At 41.1% G+C, this 15,527-nt stretch overlaps 1 protein-coding gene across 1 annotated transcript; it reads right to left on the bottom strand.

Annotated features, from left to right (window-relative positions):
* Window positions 1-6,513: 6,513 nt before the first annotated feature.
* Window positions 6,514-15,266, bottom strand: RBBP7 (RB binding protein 7, chromatin remodeling factor). Its single transcript, XM_086879508.1, is given in 13 exon segments — window positions 6,514-6,877; window positions 7,681-7,791; window positions 8,304-8,361; window positions 9,235-9,311; window positions 9,856-9,927; window positions 10,017-10,143; window positions 11,053-11,255; window positions 11,724-11,872; window positions 12,181-12,354; window positions 12,797-12,939; window positions 14,729-14,782; window positions 14,784-14,871; window positions 15,142-15,266. Coding segments are annotated over 13 exon segments (1,341 nt in total). The 5' UTR covers window positions 15,158-15,266; the 3' UTR covers window positions 6,514-6,808.
* Window positions 15,267-15,527: the final 261 nt, after the last annotated feature.

Here is a 15,527-nt window from a genome sequence, read left to right as displayed (position 1 = left end):
TATTGGACTCTGAGTTTTTCTTTAACATACTCGTGTCTTCTAACTGAATCTGCTGAAACTGTATTTATTGGAAAAGTCAAAACTGAAAATTAAAATATGTGAAATTTGATTTTAAGTGTATTGTTGGAATGAGCTGCCCTGGGAGGGGGTTGTTCTGGGGTTGTGGCAGTGACTTGTGTGTTACTGGTGGTATCTGGTGCGAGCAGCCCAGGGCAAGAGGTGAGTGAGTAGATGCTACACTCTGCTCTCCTCACCTTGAATGTCTTAAGGTGAGGGTCACTTGGACCATGAAGGGCAGGAGCTCTGGCTCAACCTGCCCTGCCTGCTTTGAATTCTGCTCATGCCTTTATTTATCCATCATAGATCAGTTGGGTGCACTGTAAAAAATGTGGAGATTTATGGTAAAAAATAAGGTTTCGTAGTAAGCTCCACATTCTGTGTTGTCATTTGTATCTAATGTATACTCCCTCCCAATTTCCTAATACTGAAAAGTGTTCTAGTTGCCTTTTTTTGGTATGTACTCTAACATTTGGCAACTTCTCTAAACTGGGTTTTGTTTTGGAACTGGTTTTGAGTTCAGTTTTCCTTTGTGTCTGTTTTTTCTAGGTAGCATTTGGAACTGCTGTACAGCAACATACTCTGATGTGCTCTGTGACTCTTTAAAGATAGTATTAACTTTTGAATTTTAGAAAATTTGTTAACTTTTTTTGAAGATACCCGTTGTATAAAAAGAGAGCAACAGAGGTCCTAGCCCTGAGCCTGTTTTAGAGCTGTGCCAAGTATTTTGAAATCCAACTACATTGTCTAGTCTCAGTTGCTCTCCTTGTATTTCAGAGTATTTCTTGTATCTCAGACTTGTCTCCCCAAATGTGCTGCCTCTGCTCCTGTGTAAACACCTCTTTCTCTCCTTTCTTCCAGTGCATGCTAATACAGAGGTCAAATTTCTAATTATTTCCTTGGATCTTCCCAGACTCTTCCTAAGTTTCTTATGAAAACTGGTCAGATTTGCAAGCTTTTACTAGAGGGAAATTTGGTCACAGTTAATAGGTGGGGATTTTGTCTTTTTCCTTTTTTTAATCAAGTGCTAAGTCTCTCCTGCTTATGGAAACACGTGCACACACATTTGAGATGTAGTTGTCTAGAGAAGAGTACCTCTGCAGGGAGAACCTTTCACCAGCTGCATTCTGAGCCCTCCAGGCATGTGTGTTGTAGGCAGAGATACTTGGTGTTAGGCCTTTTGAAAGTTACTCCTTACAGATATTTTTTGTTCCTTTCTGGTTGGTTTTGTTTGGTTTGGGTTTTAAGTTTTACATTCAAATTTTGATAATTCCACCTTTCTCTTGTTTAGACCTTACTTCTTGAAGGAAGGTTGTATTTCCTTCTACCAGCCTAACTCAGCCTCATCTAACTGGGCTAGCTTTTACAGGCCTTGCTGACTGGCATCCATCAAGCCTGAACTTTTCAGTCATTTAAGAGTACTGTGGTGCCCATGAAAGCTTTATTTTTCCTTTAAAACTGTTTGTTATCTTTTATCTTTGGGGTTGCACATTGTTTTGGATTTGGGGCTGTGCTTGTCTCATGGACTGAGACACTTGAAGCAGGCCTTTGTGTAATTCCAGACTATGCCAAGAACACTGCTCCTACAGCTCTACTTCAAGAAAGTAACCTCTTAGAGCCTTTAGAAATTTAAATACCCTGTTACATCTCATGATATTTCAAGCTGAGCAAATAAATGTCACTCCTTTTTAAACTTAATCTGAATACAGCCATGTGACAGATACTCCATAGTGATGTAGTTCACCATCACTTCCACCAGATTTATGTCCTGGTGTTAAGGGTCAAAATAACTATCTCAGTTCTGCCAAGTTCTTGATGATACTGGTATTTAATTTGTGTAATTTTTTGGAGTTGTTTGGTTGGTTTTAACACTTTATGCCTATGTTCATATAAAACCATTTGATCTTGGTCATGCTGCCCCATTCTATAAATCCTGCTCCTCAAAGCTTTTGCTGGCTTTGTTCATCTGTTGTTTCCTGCTGGGTGATTACTGGCTCTTCTCCTGTTTTCCAGAATATGGATTTTATGCATTGTTGATGTTTTAAAAGAGCAATCCATTGCCTTTTAAAGGGAAAGAATAGTTGAATTCTCAAAACATTCTGTTATCCATGTTTGACTCTGCTTGAACTGTGGGAAGCTTTGAATTTCAAATTCACAGGACAGAAGCTGATGTTGAAAAAGTTATGAACAATCTACCCTACCAAGCATCTCAGTGGCCATAAAGCAGCAGGTCAGTCTGACTGTTTGACTTAAATGCTTGTTCCCTGTAGAGAGTTTACACAGCCTTGTTCAGCTGTGTCAGTGCTGAAGAGGCATTGCCTACACATGGAAGACAGTAAAGCATAGAATGGATAATGGCATAAACTGTGTGGCTGTGTAGCAAAAATCACCTGTTATCACACTGTTAATGTTCTCAAGGGTCTTACATTTTAGCAAATACAGCAAATATTAGGCATTTTTGCAAAATAAAGGCAAATACAGCAAATACAGTAAAGGAAAACCTTGACCTTGCTACACTGAAGCAAAATGCAGGAATGTTACATGCACTCTCAGGTTTGTTGTTGTATAGGTATCAGTCTTCCAAAATATTTCAGTATCAGTTACACTCAACCTTGCAGCTCCTCACAAATATTTGTGCCAGGTTTATCTTCAGAGGAGTTGGTGATGCAAACCATCCCATTCTCAGGGAAGAGTGGGAGCAAAAATTAGTGATGCACACTAGTAGTGGCCCTTGGCTTTATTAGCGATAGAAGACCACTCTGCCACAGTGCTGCTGCTCTCCAGAAGCACTGGTGTGGTCTGACAAGAGCCTGGCTGAAGATTTTTATCATTCAACTTCTGGAAAACATGTCTGTTGAAATAAAACAGCTGGTTTAAAATACATTTTATAGTTTCACTGACATTCATGCTGTATTTCAGTACAAAGAGGAAAGAATTTAGATTTCTTTGGTGTGGGCTGAAAACCTTGGAGAGAAAAAATACTGGAATATTGCATCAAATACATTGGTGTTGAAAATTAGGAAGTCACTCTGAACTGGCAGTTTTTAATATTAAATTACCTTCTATAGTTTTTGTTATGCCTGGTCTTCTGGTAACAGCTAATACAAAAAATGTAAGTCTAAAAACTGTACACAGTTCCCTTGAAAAGAAAGGGCAATGGATGGAAAGGCTGATGGTGCTTCCTTTCCCCAGCACATAAGAACCTGCAGGAGTAACACACTGAACTAAGTGTGCTCCATAAGTACACCTAAAGTAACTCTTGTTTAATGTAATAAATAAATATCTTGCTGGAGCCATTGTTCAGGCTGACTGCTCTATTACTTTTATTTATTTATTTTTTTTAATTTTAACTTCCATTATCTTTACTACTACCACACAGCAGTGCATAAGCAATTATCTAGTTCCTGTGGGAGGCAATAGCTTTTAAAATCAAAATCATATGGAATTCAGCTAAATAGACTTCAATATGATGATATTCCAATGTTTCACAAACATGCTACTCAGGGATTAAAAAATATTAAAAAAAAATCTACTTGCAAATTAAAACCATACTGGTCCTGGCACTGCATTCTCTGTAACAAAACACTTTTAGCCAATCAGATGCAGACTCATAATTAAATACTGCCTGCAGGACTGACCCATCTTAGAGCTGTCTAAAAAACTGGTATGAGATTGCTGCTACCAAAGGAAGCTGTGTGAACACAGGTTTGGAGAAGGACAATCCAGACTTGGGGAAAAGAGCAGTAGAGAGGTTGGATTTACTGCTGCACTTTGAAATGCAGGCACAGTTAATGAAATTATGGCTCTCATTTTGTTCTCTTATTAATTATCACATCCTTTCAGCTGTAACAGACCAGGCACTAACTGCAGCTCTAGGCTCCAGGTGCTCTAGAGGGAAGTAGGGCTTTCTGGGACATTCAAGGTTCTACCAGTCAGTGATCCCTACAGATGCAGATTTGAGCTCTTAGCATTTCAGTAAAGAAAATCAAGAACAGTGGCAAATCGAGGGACTTTTCACATGCCCAGGGAGTAGTAATGGATAATGACTTTTAAACTCCAAAAGTTAGATTTAGATTAGATATTAGGAAGAAATTCTTTACAGTGAGGGTGGTGAGGTACTGGAACAGGTTGCCCAGAGAAGCTGTGGATGCTTTATCTTGAAGCTCCATCTGTGGAAGTGTCCAAGGAGAGGTTGGATGCAGCTTGGAGCAACCTGATCTAGTGGAAGGTGTCCCTGCCCATGGTAGGGGGCTTGGCAAGCCAAATCCATATTTAGAGAATGCATTCATTTCCATTTCCTGTGCATGGTATTTGTTTGTACACCCAAAACAGCAGCAGGACCAAAGCACAGTCAATCAAGCAAGAGGCCAAGGTGTCCTTTGGCAGGTTTGACCTTTCATGAAGTTTAGCACATCCTGTCCACTTGTCACCTGCCTTATGACAGCATCTCAGCCTTCCAGAGGAATATTCAAGCTCTTTTGCACCTACCTGCACCACTTTAATAGGAACCATTATTGAAAAAGGTGTGGAGAGACAAGTCCATGCATGGTGACGCAGTGACTATAAAGCAGAGGGGTGCCCTGGCAACAGCAGATAGGGAATTAAGAAAAAGTAGCTTAAGAAAAGCAAGAAGAGCAATTCAGTTACTACATTCCACTTTCCTATTCAGTTAGGCAGCGAACAACCTCAACCATATTTCACACACAAAGCTGGAATCACCAATTCTAGAGATGAGCTGTGCTCTACATGTTGGTGCCAAGCAGCCAGGAGGTCTTCTTGAAGTGAGCACTGAAGAGGCCCAGCAGCAGGGAGAGTTCAGAGCACTACTCTATCTGTACCAGGAGGAGCCACCACCATGGGCTCAGGGAAGTATTTCTGTTTTTCCAGAAAACTGGGCCATTGACATCTTCATTTCCTGCTTTTCAAGAGGTGTGTGTGTCAGAATGATTGTCAAAAGAATGCAGGGCCTGACCAGAAACCACCTCTGCATTCAGTGTTTAATGCTTATCATGTGCTGTCACTTGCACTTCCCCAGCAGGGTGGGGGAGAGAACAGGAAGAAAATCTCCTGGGTACAGCTGGAAGAGTTTCAGAAGTGGATGAGGGGGGAATGAAACCATTGCCCTCTCCCTGACACAAGTCAATGCCCTGTCACCATCCAAGCAATGCCACCACAAAGGGCCCTCTTTGCCTTCCTCCACCCATTTTATTGCTGAGCATGGCCTAAACTAAGGAATATTCCTTCAGCCAGTTTGGATCAGCTGTCCCAGCTGTGTTTCCTCCCCAGCTCATGCCCCTTCCCCCCAGTCTACATAGAGTGCAAACACTGCCCTGCAAGAGCCGAAGCACTTACCAGCTTTATCAGCATCATTCCAGCCATAAATCCAAACCACAGCCCCCAGCACCACATTGCTGCTCGGATGGACATGCACTCCATCCCACCCAGAGCCAGCACAGGCACCTTCAGATACAGCTTGAGCCCAGTAGTCTACGAACTTGTTACAGTTCCAGTGGAGAAGAGACCAAGGTATCACATTTTCAGTATCAGTCACCACTGTCATCTCTCTTTTTTTTCCAGCTTGAGCAGAAAGATTAGGAGAGCCAGCAATTAATTTAATTAAGGTCTTAAGTAGCTAAGAGCTATAAACTCCACTTAGACACTTAGATTTGTCTGACAGCTCCCAACAGAATCCATCACCTGTTGGTGATCCATGATAAATATGAAAGAATTTTGCTTCTGTACAGGCAAAGTTCTTGAGCTTTTCAGTCAGTCCGAGTTTTAGAAGCAAAACGTGTGTTTGTCTTTTATTTGTTCAGACACTAATGTATTTCAGACAGCTGCCCAATTGCCTCACTCAAGTGAAGAATGCAACAGGAAGACTAACCAAACACAATTCACTGAGAGGGCACTGGCACCTTGACAGTTAAGAAAATGATAAAGGACAGTGCTTTTACCACCACCCAAAACTCCCCCACACCACACTAACATAAAGTCCACCAAAACAAATAAAATCTAACCACTAATCACCCAAACACAAAGAAGTTACTTGAGTCTGCTCAAAATTTATACTTGAACTTTACAGATCTGCTGGGTCTCCCCGTAGATTCCCTAAACCTCCTCCTATATCCATTCCCTTTGTGAAGAAGTCAGGGGTTTTTTTTGCATGAAGACAACTTTAATCTTCCCAGACCTTTAACTTTGGGCTAAGTATAAATTAAAAAATACATAACTTTAACACCAGGCAGCAATTCAATTCTATTCTATTACTGAATGCAAAAAGGCATTCAACTTATGCCAGTGGATATTAGACACACCAAACTTTTTTCTTAATGTATTTTATTTATGCAAAACCAATCCAAAAATGGTATGCAAAAGTGAAAAGCTCTTTTTACATATTAATAAAAAGGGTTTTTTTAAATATACAGTTTCTATGTGTGAAGAGTGAGGATTAGACCATTTTATTTACAGCAACACACTGAGTTTATTAAAAAATATAGACAGGCATTAAGTCATTCTTATTTTCTCTCAAGCTAATTGCTGTACAGTAAACAACAGCTCAAAATGCCCAAAGAACCAGGGGTATCCCATGACAACTTGCTTATACAAGCTTTTTTGCTTAATCCAATTAGGAATATTCTTGTTTTGATGTAATGCTTCTGGTTTTGGAGGGGTTTTTTTCAGGGCTTTATTTTATGTATACAGTAGTCAAATTATATTACTATGTCATGCCCACTGGTTCCTTTAAGAAAAGTTACATTCCTTGAGCTTCCAGTTCAGCTGCTGTTATATCTGGTTCTTCATCATTGTAAATGTTTTCTGCCTGAAGACAGAAAACATTACATTACAAGTGATACACACAATTGTTTTTAAACAATCTTCTACACTCCATATAGAAAAACACCTTGGTAACAACCAAGGTGGCACAGCCATCATCCCCTCCTTAAAGGGATTTTCTCCCTGCCCTTTCTTAAAAAGCTGCCGAATTTAGGAATGTATACACAGTGGCTACATTTTGGCAGCTGCCTTCTTGCATTGCTCCATTTCAACAACAAAAGCAGCATTTAACCACTAGACCTATTATGAGTATTTTATTTGCAATTATTTCAACCCCAGTCTAAATACACAAACCAAGAACAGGTAATAAAAAAAGAAGCCTGACCTGTAACATATATTTAAGTCCGTTAAGAGTTTTTAAACTGAATTTATCCCCATATTACTTTATTCCACATTTCTAAGATAGCTGATCCATTTCCTGTAGTGTAAAGTAATAGAAGCTAACTAGGGATTTAAAAGGCATCCTGCTTTATAGCCAACATATAGGGGAGAGCAGGGGGCAAGAGTAAGTCTTGGCTAATACTGGATATAATTTTGCAACTGCTTTATTAAGAATAAATCTTAATATTAATTAGTACCTAGGACTTGGAATCAATAATTCACTAACAGTTGCTTTTATTCAAGTTGTTTTAGTCTTGGTTTTTAATGTCTTACACTTTTTGACTAGATCAAGAAATGTACAGCACAGACTTTCAGTCCTTGAAGGCACAAGCTCCCTAAGAACAAGGCTTTTCAGTTTCATTTATACAACAAGCTTCAGAGTAACTCTAGAGCTGTTGTGACACTCACCATCTGCCATATCTGCATTATGTTGTCCTCTGATACAGAACAGAATACCCAAGGCTCATTAGGATTCCAACTGAAGTCTGAAGTTTTGGCAGTGTGTCCTCCATGAATAAACTGTTAAAAAAAACCCCACAAGCTTCAGTAAGCCATTTCAACTCTAGAGAAATCTGTTAAAACCCAGGATTCTTAAGTTAAATTCATCATGCTAACAACCACCCAAAAGCAAAACTTGCTACTAGAGATTCACAGGAGACATAAGGAAGGTGTGTGTTCAACTGCTTCCCATTCGCTGCTTATGGACACAGATGCAGTTGCTGAGACAGCATTTGAGATAACAGTTCCTATTATTACAGCAACAACTGACATCCTCAAAATGGTCTCCACACAGGGCTAGGCTGTGAAATCCAGCCATATTTCATTCTGATTATCTCTAAGAGCACTTGCAGAGTCACACAAGAAATAGGGAAACCTTCAGAACTGAAGAGAGGAAGCCTACAGAAAATTAAAGCAGTGGACTGGGAACCAGGGAGGTAAAAAGATTTATGAACAGCTTTGGTTTTAGCAGCACAGTGACATCTCACTGCCACACAGCATGTCAGCACACTGAAACCTGAACAAAAGGGCACCAGCAGCTCAGGAAGCCCATCTTCTGCATCCTCTGCAGACTGCTCTTCTCCAATTTTACTGTAAGAAAGTAATTTACACACTTTTTATTAAAATGACAGTTGCATTCTCTGTCAGCTTAACTGAACAGTTCCTGGCCTTTGTTTCCCATATTTGCAATTGGTGTTTCTCACTGTGAAATATCTAAGCACCAGGTGTAAAACATCAGCTATCTGGCACTGTCATTACTGAAATGGAATCTTAAATTATGAAGCACATGGAGGCAAAAAAAAATCACTTACTGATGTGATGCCTAGAGATTTTTTAGCCTTTTTCGCATTTGTAGCTTTGTAGATTTTTAATATATTGTTCTATGATTTCTAGTACTTTTCCTGCCCTCACATTTTAGAATAATCTAACACATTCCTGAAATTCTGTTTAGTCTCAAGAACAGAATTTCTGACAAGGACATCTTGTTTTCCAACAGAAGTTGAGAGACATAACAAGAAATAGGGCAAAGAAACCCCTGGACCAACTCCAAAGGAGGAGACCCAAGGGTGTTTTACTGGGCCAACTGATCTCCTATTGGATGTCCCTGCTAGATAAACTAATTAATTAACCTTTTAAAAATTGCAGAAATCCTTTGTCACACATACACATACAGCCTGAAAGCTTTCACTAAAGAACTACTTTTTATCCAATCACTTTAACACTGTTGCAAGTTTTGTCTTTTGAATCTAGACAACAGAAAACAATGCTATTAGCAAGAAATTCTGATGGAGAAGTAACTTCACATATACTGTGCTGTTTCTATTTATACCTAACAGACCAGGCCTGAGGCAAGCAAGGAAAGCCAGAGAACAGCACAAATCAAACCTGCCAAATTATGCAGGCCTGCAGCCCATTTTTTAACCATCTGCTCATATATACTAGGAGAAAAGAATTGCTCCTCACCTTAGATCCCATACATTAAGGTGACAATCAGTACCACTTGAAGCAAGAATGGTTTCATTATGAGAAGACCAGTGAACCTATGGAAAGAAAACAATTTCACTGGAGCAGTTACCGATTTCTAAAGCATATCCTGAATTACCAGTACTCTGGACACTTAATTTTTAACTATACTACGTAAATCAGTTTCTTCCAGCACAGAAGATATCCAGTAGCTCAAAAAAAACCTGCTTTACTCTTTTCTCATACTGAACAGACAACATTATTTCACTGCTATGGAATTTGTCTAAAAATCACTGGTACTTGCACCTAATTAAATTGGCAGAGTTCACAAAATTAGGGTTGAATCCAAATCCTCCCTACAGCATGTTATTTTAGAGAAACCTTCTACTTGTACTTAAGGTACTTGTGAACACACAGTATCTTTTTAGCAGTGAGTTGTTGACTACTTGCTTCAAAGTCAAGTGGGGAAAGGCAGAAATAAACTACATGATACTGTCTGTAATTGTCAAACTCAACATAGTGAAATTTCGTTCAACAGAGTTATTTGTGTTGCAAGAACACAAATTTAAATGTTCTTGTCGAAGTCAGTACTCTTTTTCTACAGGCTGCTAGTTTACCCACCTGAAAAATCTCATGAGACTCAAAAGAATGGAGTTTCAGCTTTAAGTTTCAAAGGTCCCACAGAGCCACCATCTGGGAGACACAAGCAACAAGAATTTGGTTTTACTGTAACAGCTTTCATCCACACCACTTAGGAATGTAAAGTATACTCAAGTGAAAACCTTGTCAGCAGAGCAAGTTGCCAGAATGAAGTTGCTGTAAGGATTGAAGGACAGACAGTTGACCTCAGCTGTGTGAGCATCTACTGAGTGACTCGGCTTGGATGTGGTATTAGATCTCATGTCCCAGCTGTGGCAGCAAAGGGTTTGGGAAAGGGAGGAAAGAGGGAAAGCAAACAAACTTAAGATTTTATAGTAAGTTCTTTTTCACTACAGCTTTTACTACTGAACTCAACTCTGAAGCTACAGTTTTCATTCCAAAACCATCAGTTATTCATGTTTGTTGTACATGAACAGATTGCACCAGGAAGCCGACACAAATATTAGTTACATCTTCTTTCCAAGTGCTGTGAACACATTAAATGACATGTACATTTCAGTGAATCTGCACCATCACTGTAGGTGATTGACATAAAGAGCTACATAAAATCACCCCAAATTTCAGATCTTTTTTTATTCAAGTACTGTGAACTAGATCCACTGGCAGCAATGATATTTTGGTTTTTACCTTTTTTCTTTTATATATTCTCTGTATTCTTTACACCTAAATCTGTAGCATAATCTATCTGTGGCTAGTTTTCCTAGTAGTTTTCCATGCCCTTTCCCTAGACAGAAAGACAAAACATATTCCAAGGGCCCCTATCCTATCTTGGTTCTCCCTGGCTACCAAGGTTGAAAACAGCTCATCAAGACACATTTTCATAAACAAAGTACAGCCAGTACCAAGGGGTGGGTGGGTGGTGCAGAGAAAGGGCTTGACTTGGGGGGTAATTGCATCAGCACTTGTCATCCTAATTGGTGCTTTTTTGTCAATTATGCTAATTTACTAAACTTATAAAACTGTATGCACCCTTGTAGGGGATGGGCTTTTGTGGACATTCTTCCATAAGAAGAATGCCCTGGAGGCCTACAATAAGATCCACTTTTATATCACATCTCATACTAATATTACCTTGAAAGTGTGTGTTGTTTCATTCCTAGGTTGAAAAAAGGCATCAGCAGGACACAGCAGGCCCTACCCAAAAATCTTCTAACTTACATCATAAGCTTCTGATCATCTGCCACAGATCCAAATAGAGACTCATGGTGCAGGTGCCATGCCACGTCTTCCACTACTGCAGAGTGCCCAGTAAAAACAGCTTTTGCATCAGCAATCTTGCCCTCTTTGGGTCCAGCACTTACATCCCATAAACACATTCTGTAAATAAGCCACATTCTATTGAAATGCAGACTCAGATTGTATCATCTTTCAAATAAATAATCAATCACACTCCACATATAAAGACATGACACTCCTGAAGCAGTTCTTTGCTTTTGAAAAAGAACACTTATTATGCCATAAATGAGAGCTAAGTTATCAGTTTTCTGCTTCAAGGCCCAAGGATTGTTTAGAAGGTCACAAAAGCAATTTACACTTTTAAAGTCCACAAAGAAATTTATAAGCTATTAGTTATTGATCTTTGAGAGTCTTACTAATTTATGGTCTTGACCCAATCCAGTTGAAAGGGTTTCCTCCAGCAGACAACTATAAAAACATTCTGTTTTTACATCAAGAACCTTATAAAGAACTCATGGTTGATTACAGCCTAAAGCTGAAAACTGACAGCCTTTAGAAATGTAATTACGATATGTGAGAGCTTCCCCACATAACAATACACAGCTGCACTAGGACAGATTTTCTCTAAATTTCTACTACAACATAAATTAGGCTTTTTTAAACAGGGGAAAAGATGTGGTTTTTACATGATCATCTGATGCACTGAGAAGATGTCCACTCAAATTTGAATTCCATGATAAGCCATAGCCTTCCTTCTGGTGTCCTTTTAATTTAAGGTCAGGATTACACGCTCCACTTGGGTCTGAAAGACAGGAAATTCCTTTCATTTCACATCTCCTTGCACATCAATCCATAGGAGCATCACTATCACCCAAGAACTTTGTTCCTGTTGCAATAATTGTATTTTATACATGAACCTCTTCAGAGAGTGCTGCTTCTACCAAGATTCTTTTACAAAAGTAAAACCTAACCAGACAGTTAAAGTCATTGAAGATACGGGCCTTCTCCTTTGGGTGCCAAAGCCCAGCAAACCTTTCCCAGTCACAGTTAAACACAAGTTTACCCCTCTTTAAGAAGAGGCATTTTGCTTAGCTCCAGAGTCAGACTCACCTGGTTTTGAAGGATGTTCAGTGTAGTCAAACACCAGCACATCAGCAGATGGTGTTTTTGTCACAATGATGCAGGGATTCTGCAGCATGTAATGGGCATGGTTCACTTCACCCTCATGGTTAATTTTAATCTCCACCTCAATTTTGCCAGTCACAGATCCAAAGCCCCCAAATTCTACAACTGTCAGAAAAATGTCAGTTTATCCCATTCATTATTTTAGACTACTGAAACAGCATCTCCCCTACCCCAAGCAACAGTGGTAGCACCTTATTAATCACAAGCAAAGACTAGGAAAGACTCACACCATGTAACACAATAGCATTAAAACTTTTGATATTTGGAATCTTCTTCCAGAGCTTTAGTCTTTATTTGAGGTAGATGTTTACCAGTCTTCACCAAAACTGAGACTTGGTAGAAATTCTAGTAGGGACTGCATATCAGTGTTACCTAAGCTCTTCTGAAACAAAAAGTTTCCTCTTTTAAGGCACCTAGAATTAGTGTGGACTGGTAAGTATATGTCCACTTTTGTATTTAACAGAAAGTTAGAATATTATCAGAACAACTGAAAGCAGTAATGTTACTGCTCAAACAGAACCTAAGAATTCTGCATGCCCACCTCCTTTCTCACTGTCAGACTGCAAAGCATCAAACTGATCATTGTTGGGAATCTGGACTCTGGCAACAACCAGGTGGTTCTGTTCATCAGACGTGTGTGCTCCCAAAATCAGCCAGTGCAGAGCATAATCCTTTCCTTCTGGCCTGTTTAGAACAATAAATGTTGGAATAAAATTATGTGCTCAGTTCTAGAAGTTCCATAGCTTGCATCAATAACCCTGAAGATCCAAACCAAAGAGATGCTCCCAAAGAGATCCTCCCCTTTGTTGCAAAGACTTGTGTAATAAAGCAAACTGGACTCTTCCATGAGCAAACCAAAGACACAACCAGCAAGGCTCAATTGACAATACAAGGCAGTCAACATTGCCACTGTGGCTTGAAAGGGACAGTTACAGTTTGCACAGCAGTTAAAGGTGACACCAGTGCCTACTCTGGTCTAATCTCCCTAGAGTCTCACAGTATTGATTTAGGAAATAATCAGTACTCCTTTCCATAAAACATAAATCCTGAAGGGACAAGTGGCAACCTATTTTAGTTACTTCTCTTAGGAGTTTTTATCAGTTATCTTAACTAGAATCAAATTTCTCTTCTGGTGGTTGAATGCAACATTTAGCTAAAAGTGAACAGCTGGATGGATGGTGCCATTTATCTTTGAAAGGACAAATTTGAACAGTAAAAACCAAGCAACCTTTGCATTCTTGAATGCAACAAATTATGTTGCCTGAATCCAAGCAATCCAGAATCATTTGGGTAATCATAAAGTACCACAGGTATTACTACACCACTTACAAATGTAGAGGGGGAAAAAATGCAAAACCGAACAAGAAACACAATGCACATGCACTTACTTGCATCAGGAACAGGTGTCCCATCATGTCAGATGCCATACAAACAGGCAGTCCTTGCCTTAAATGGCTTACATACTTTGACACTGGATAATTAGAAATACCAGGTTTTAAACTGAATATTAAATCAATCTGCAAAATATGAGGCAAGCAGAAGTGTTCTTCATAGGGGCTCCACGCCCTCAAATCCCCGCTGCATTTTCTCCATGCCATGACTAGTTAGCTCACATCTCTCAACATCATCCCCAAATATTCTGGTACACCAAATGAAGCGATCACCTAACCCACATGTAAAACATCCTGTATATAAAGCAAAACTTAACAGAAGAAAGAGACCATCCTCTGATAACTGCATGAAGCTTACACATATGGTATTTTAAAATTTACCTAAATCCACATTACATAGTCCCTGTCCACTACCTCACTGGAGCCCTGAGTTCTGTAGTAACAATTTAAGTTCTGCAGTAGTTGGCATATGAACAGATTCTATCCCCATCTTCATGATTCCTTTAAGAAATTAAACTGAGCCCACAATTTTTTTTCAGGGGGATGTGGAAGAATGTGGTTTAAACATGCGAATTCAACAACGAACCAGAGACAAAACCAGGATGCAAAGAACCAGTTTTAAAATATTCTTTTAAATAAGCCCAGACTTAGAAGATATCAAGGTTATACTATAACATAAATACTATAGCTTGGATGGATGAGTATATATAGTGCACATGAGGAAAAACAGTCTCTAAGAAGGAGCTAATTTAGTAGGGAGATTTCTTGATCAGAATTAACTATACATGAGCACTAGATCTCTTACTTAGAAATAAACTGAGAAAGATTTCTGTGTTCACACCTCACACCACCTTCTGCTAGGCTAAACTAGACCTCAGTGAACTATCAATTTGTGACCTTTTCCCTCGATGCTTCAGCACACCCGAAGGGTTTTTAAAGCTGTAAGCAAAATAAAAAACTACAAGCTACCTACTAAAGAGAAGTCTAACCCGAGCTGTTCTCGTCTTGCATGGTTTTTATCCTCAAGTTACTCAGCGCACACGGTTAACAGAAAAGCAGCCGTGCGCCCCCCCGTCCCTCACCTGGTCACATCAGGCAGCCACTGAACCGTGAGGCTGGGCCACTCCAGGGCGTGTCATCACCAGGTCGTACAACAAGGGGGTGGTTTTCCTCCAGATCTTGTACTCCTCACTGATGACACACTCCTCCACCGCGTCCTCCAGCACTGCAGGGAGGGAAAGGATGAACCGAGAGTGGAGGGGTGAAGGGGACACAGCCCCGGCCGGAGCTCTACCGGGGGTAGAGCGGGGGTCCCGCAGGGCCCTCGGGGACGGCAGGCGGGACGAAAACTGCAGCCGCCCATTCCTGATCCCACCTCCCGCGGAAGCTCCGCGGGGCGGAATCCCGGAGCGCCCCAGCGCCCTCCGCCATCCCCGGGCACACGCACCCTCACAGCCCAGCGCCCGGCCGGGACACGGGGACAGGGGGCTCCTACCGTCCTTGCTCGCCATGTTGGGCGAGAGCGGCGCCGGGAGGGAGCTGAGGCGGCGGCGGGGGGCGGAAGAGGAGGCAGAGAGCGAGCACAGGAGCCTCTGGAAAGGCTGCGGGAGGGAGAAGGGGGGAGGGAGAAGGGGGGAGGGAGAAGGGGCGAGGGAGTGCAGGGAGGTCCGGTACCGGTGGGCGGCCCCGATTCGGAGGCTCCGCGGCCCACAAAAGGCTGCCGGGCTGGGGCGGGGCAGGGCGGGCGAGGAGGGGCCAGGGGAAGGTGAGGCGGGGCCGGGGGAAGGTGAGGCGGGGCCGAGGCGGGGCCGGGGGAAGGCGAGGCGGGGCCGGGGGAAGGCGAGGCGGGGCCGAGGCGGGGCCGAGGCGGGGCCGAGGCGG

The sequence above is a fragment of the Cyanistes caeruleus genome, chromosome 3 (genome assembly GCF_971803275.1).
Source record: "Cyanistes caeruleus chromosome 3, bCyaCae1.hap1.1, whole genome shotgun sequence".
In the NCBI taxonomy this organism is placed as follows: Eukaryota; Metazoa; Chordata; class Aves; order Passeriformes; family Paridae; genus Cyanistes; species Cyanistes caeruleus.
Note: the sequence above shows the minus strand (reverse complement) of the source record. Positions and strands in the feature narration are given on the sequence as shown.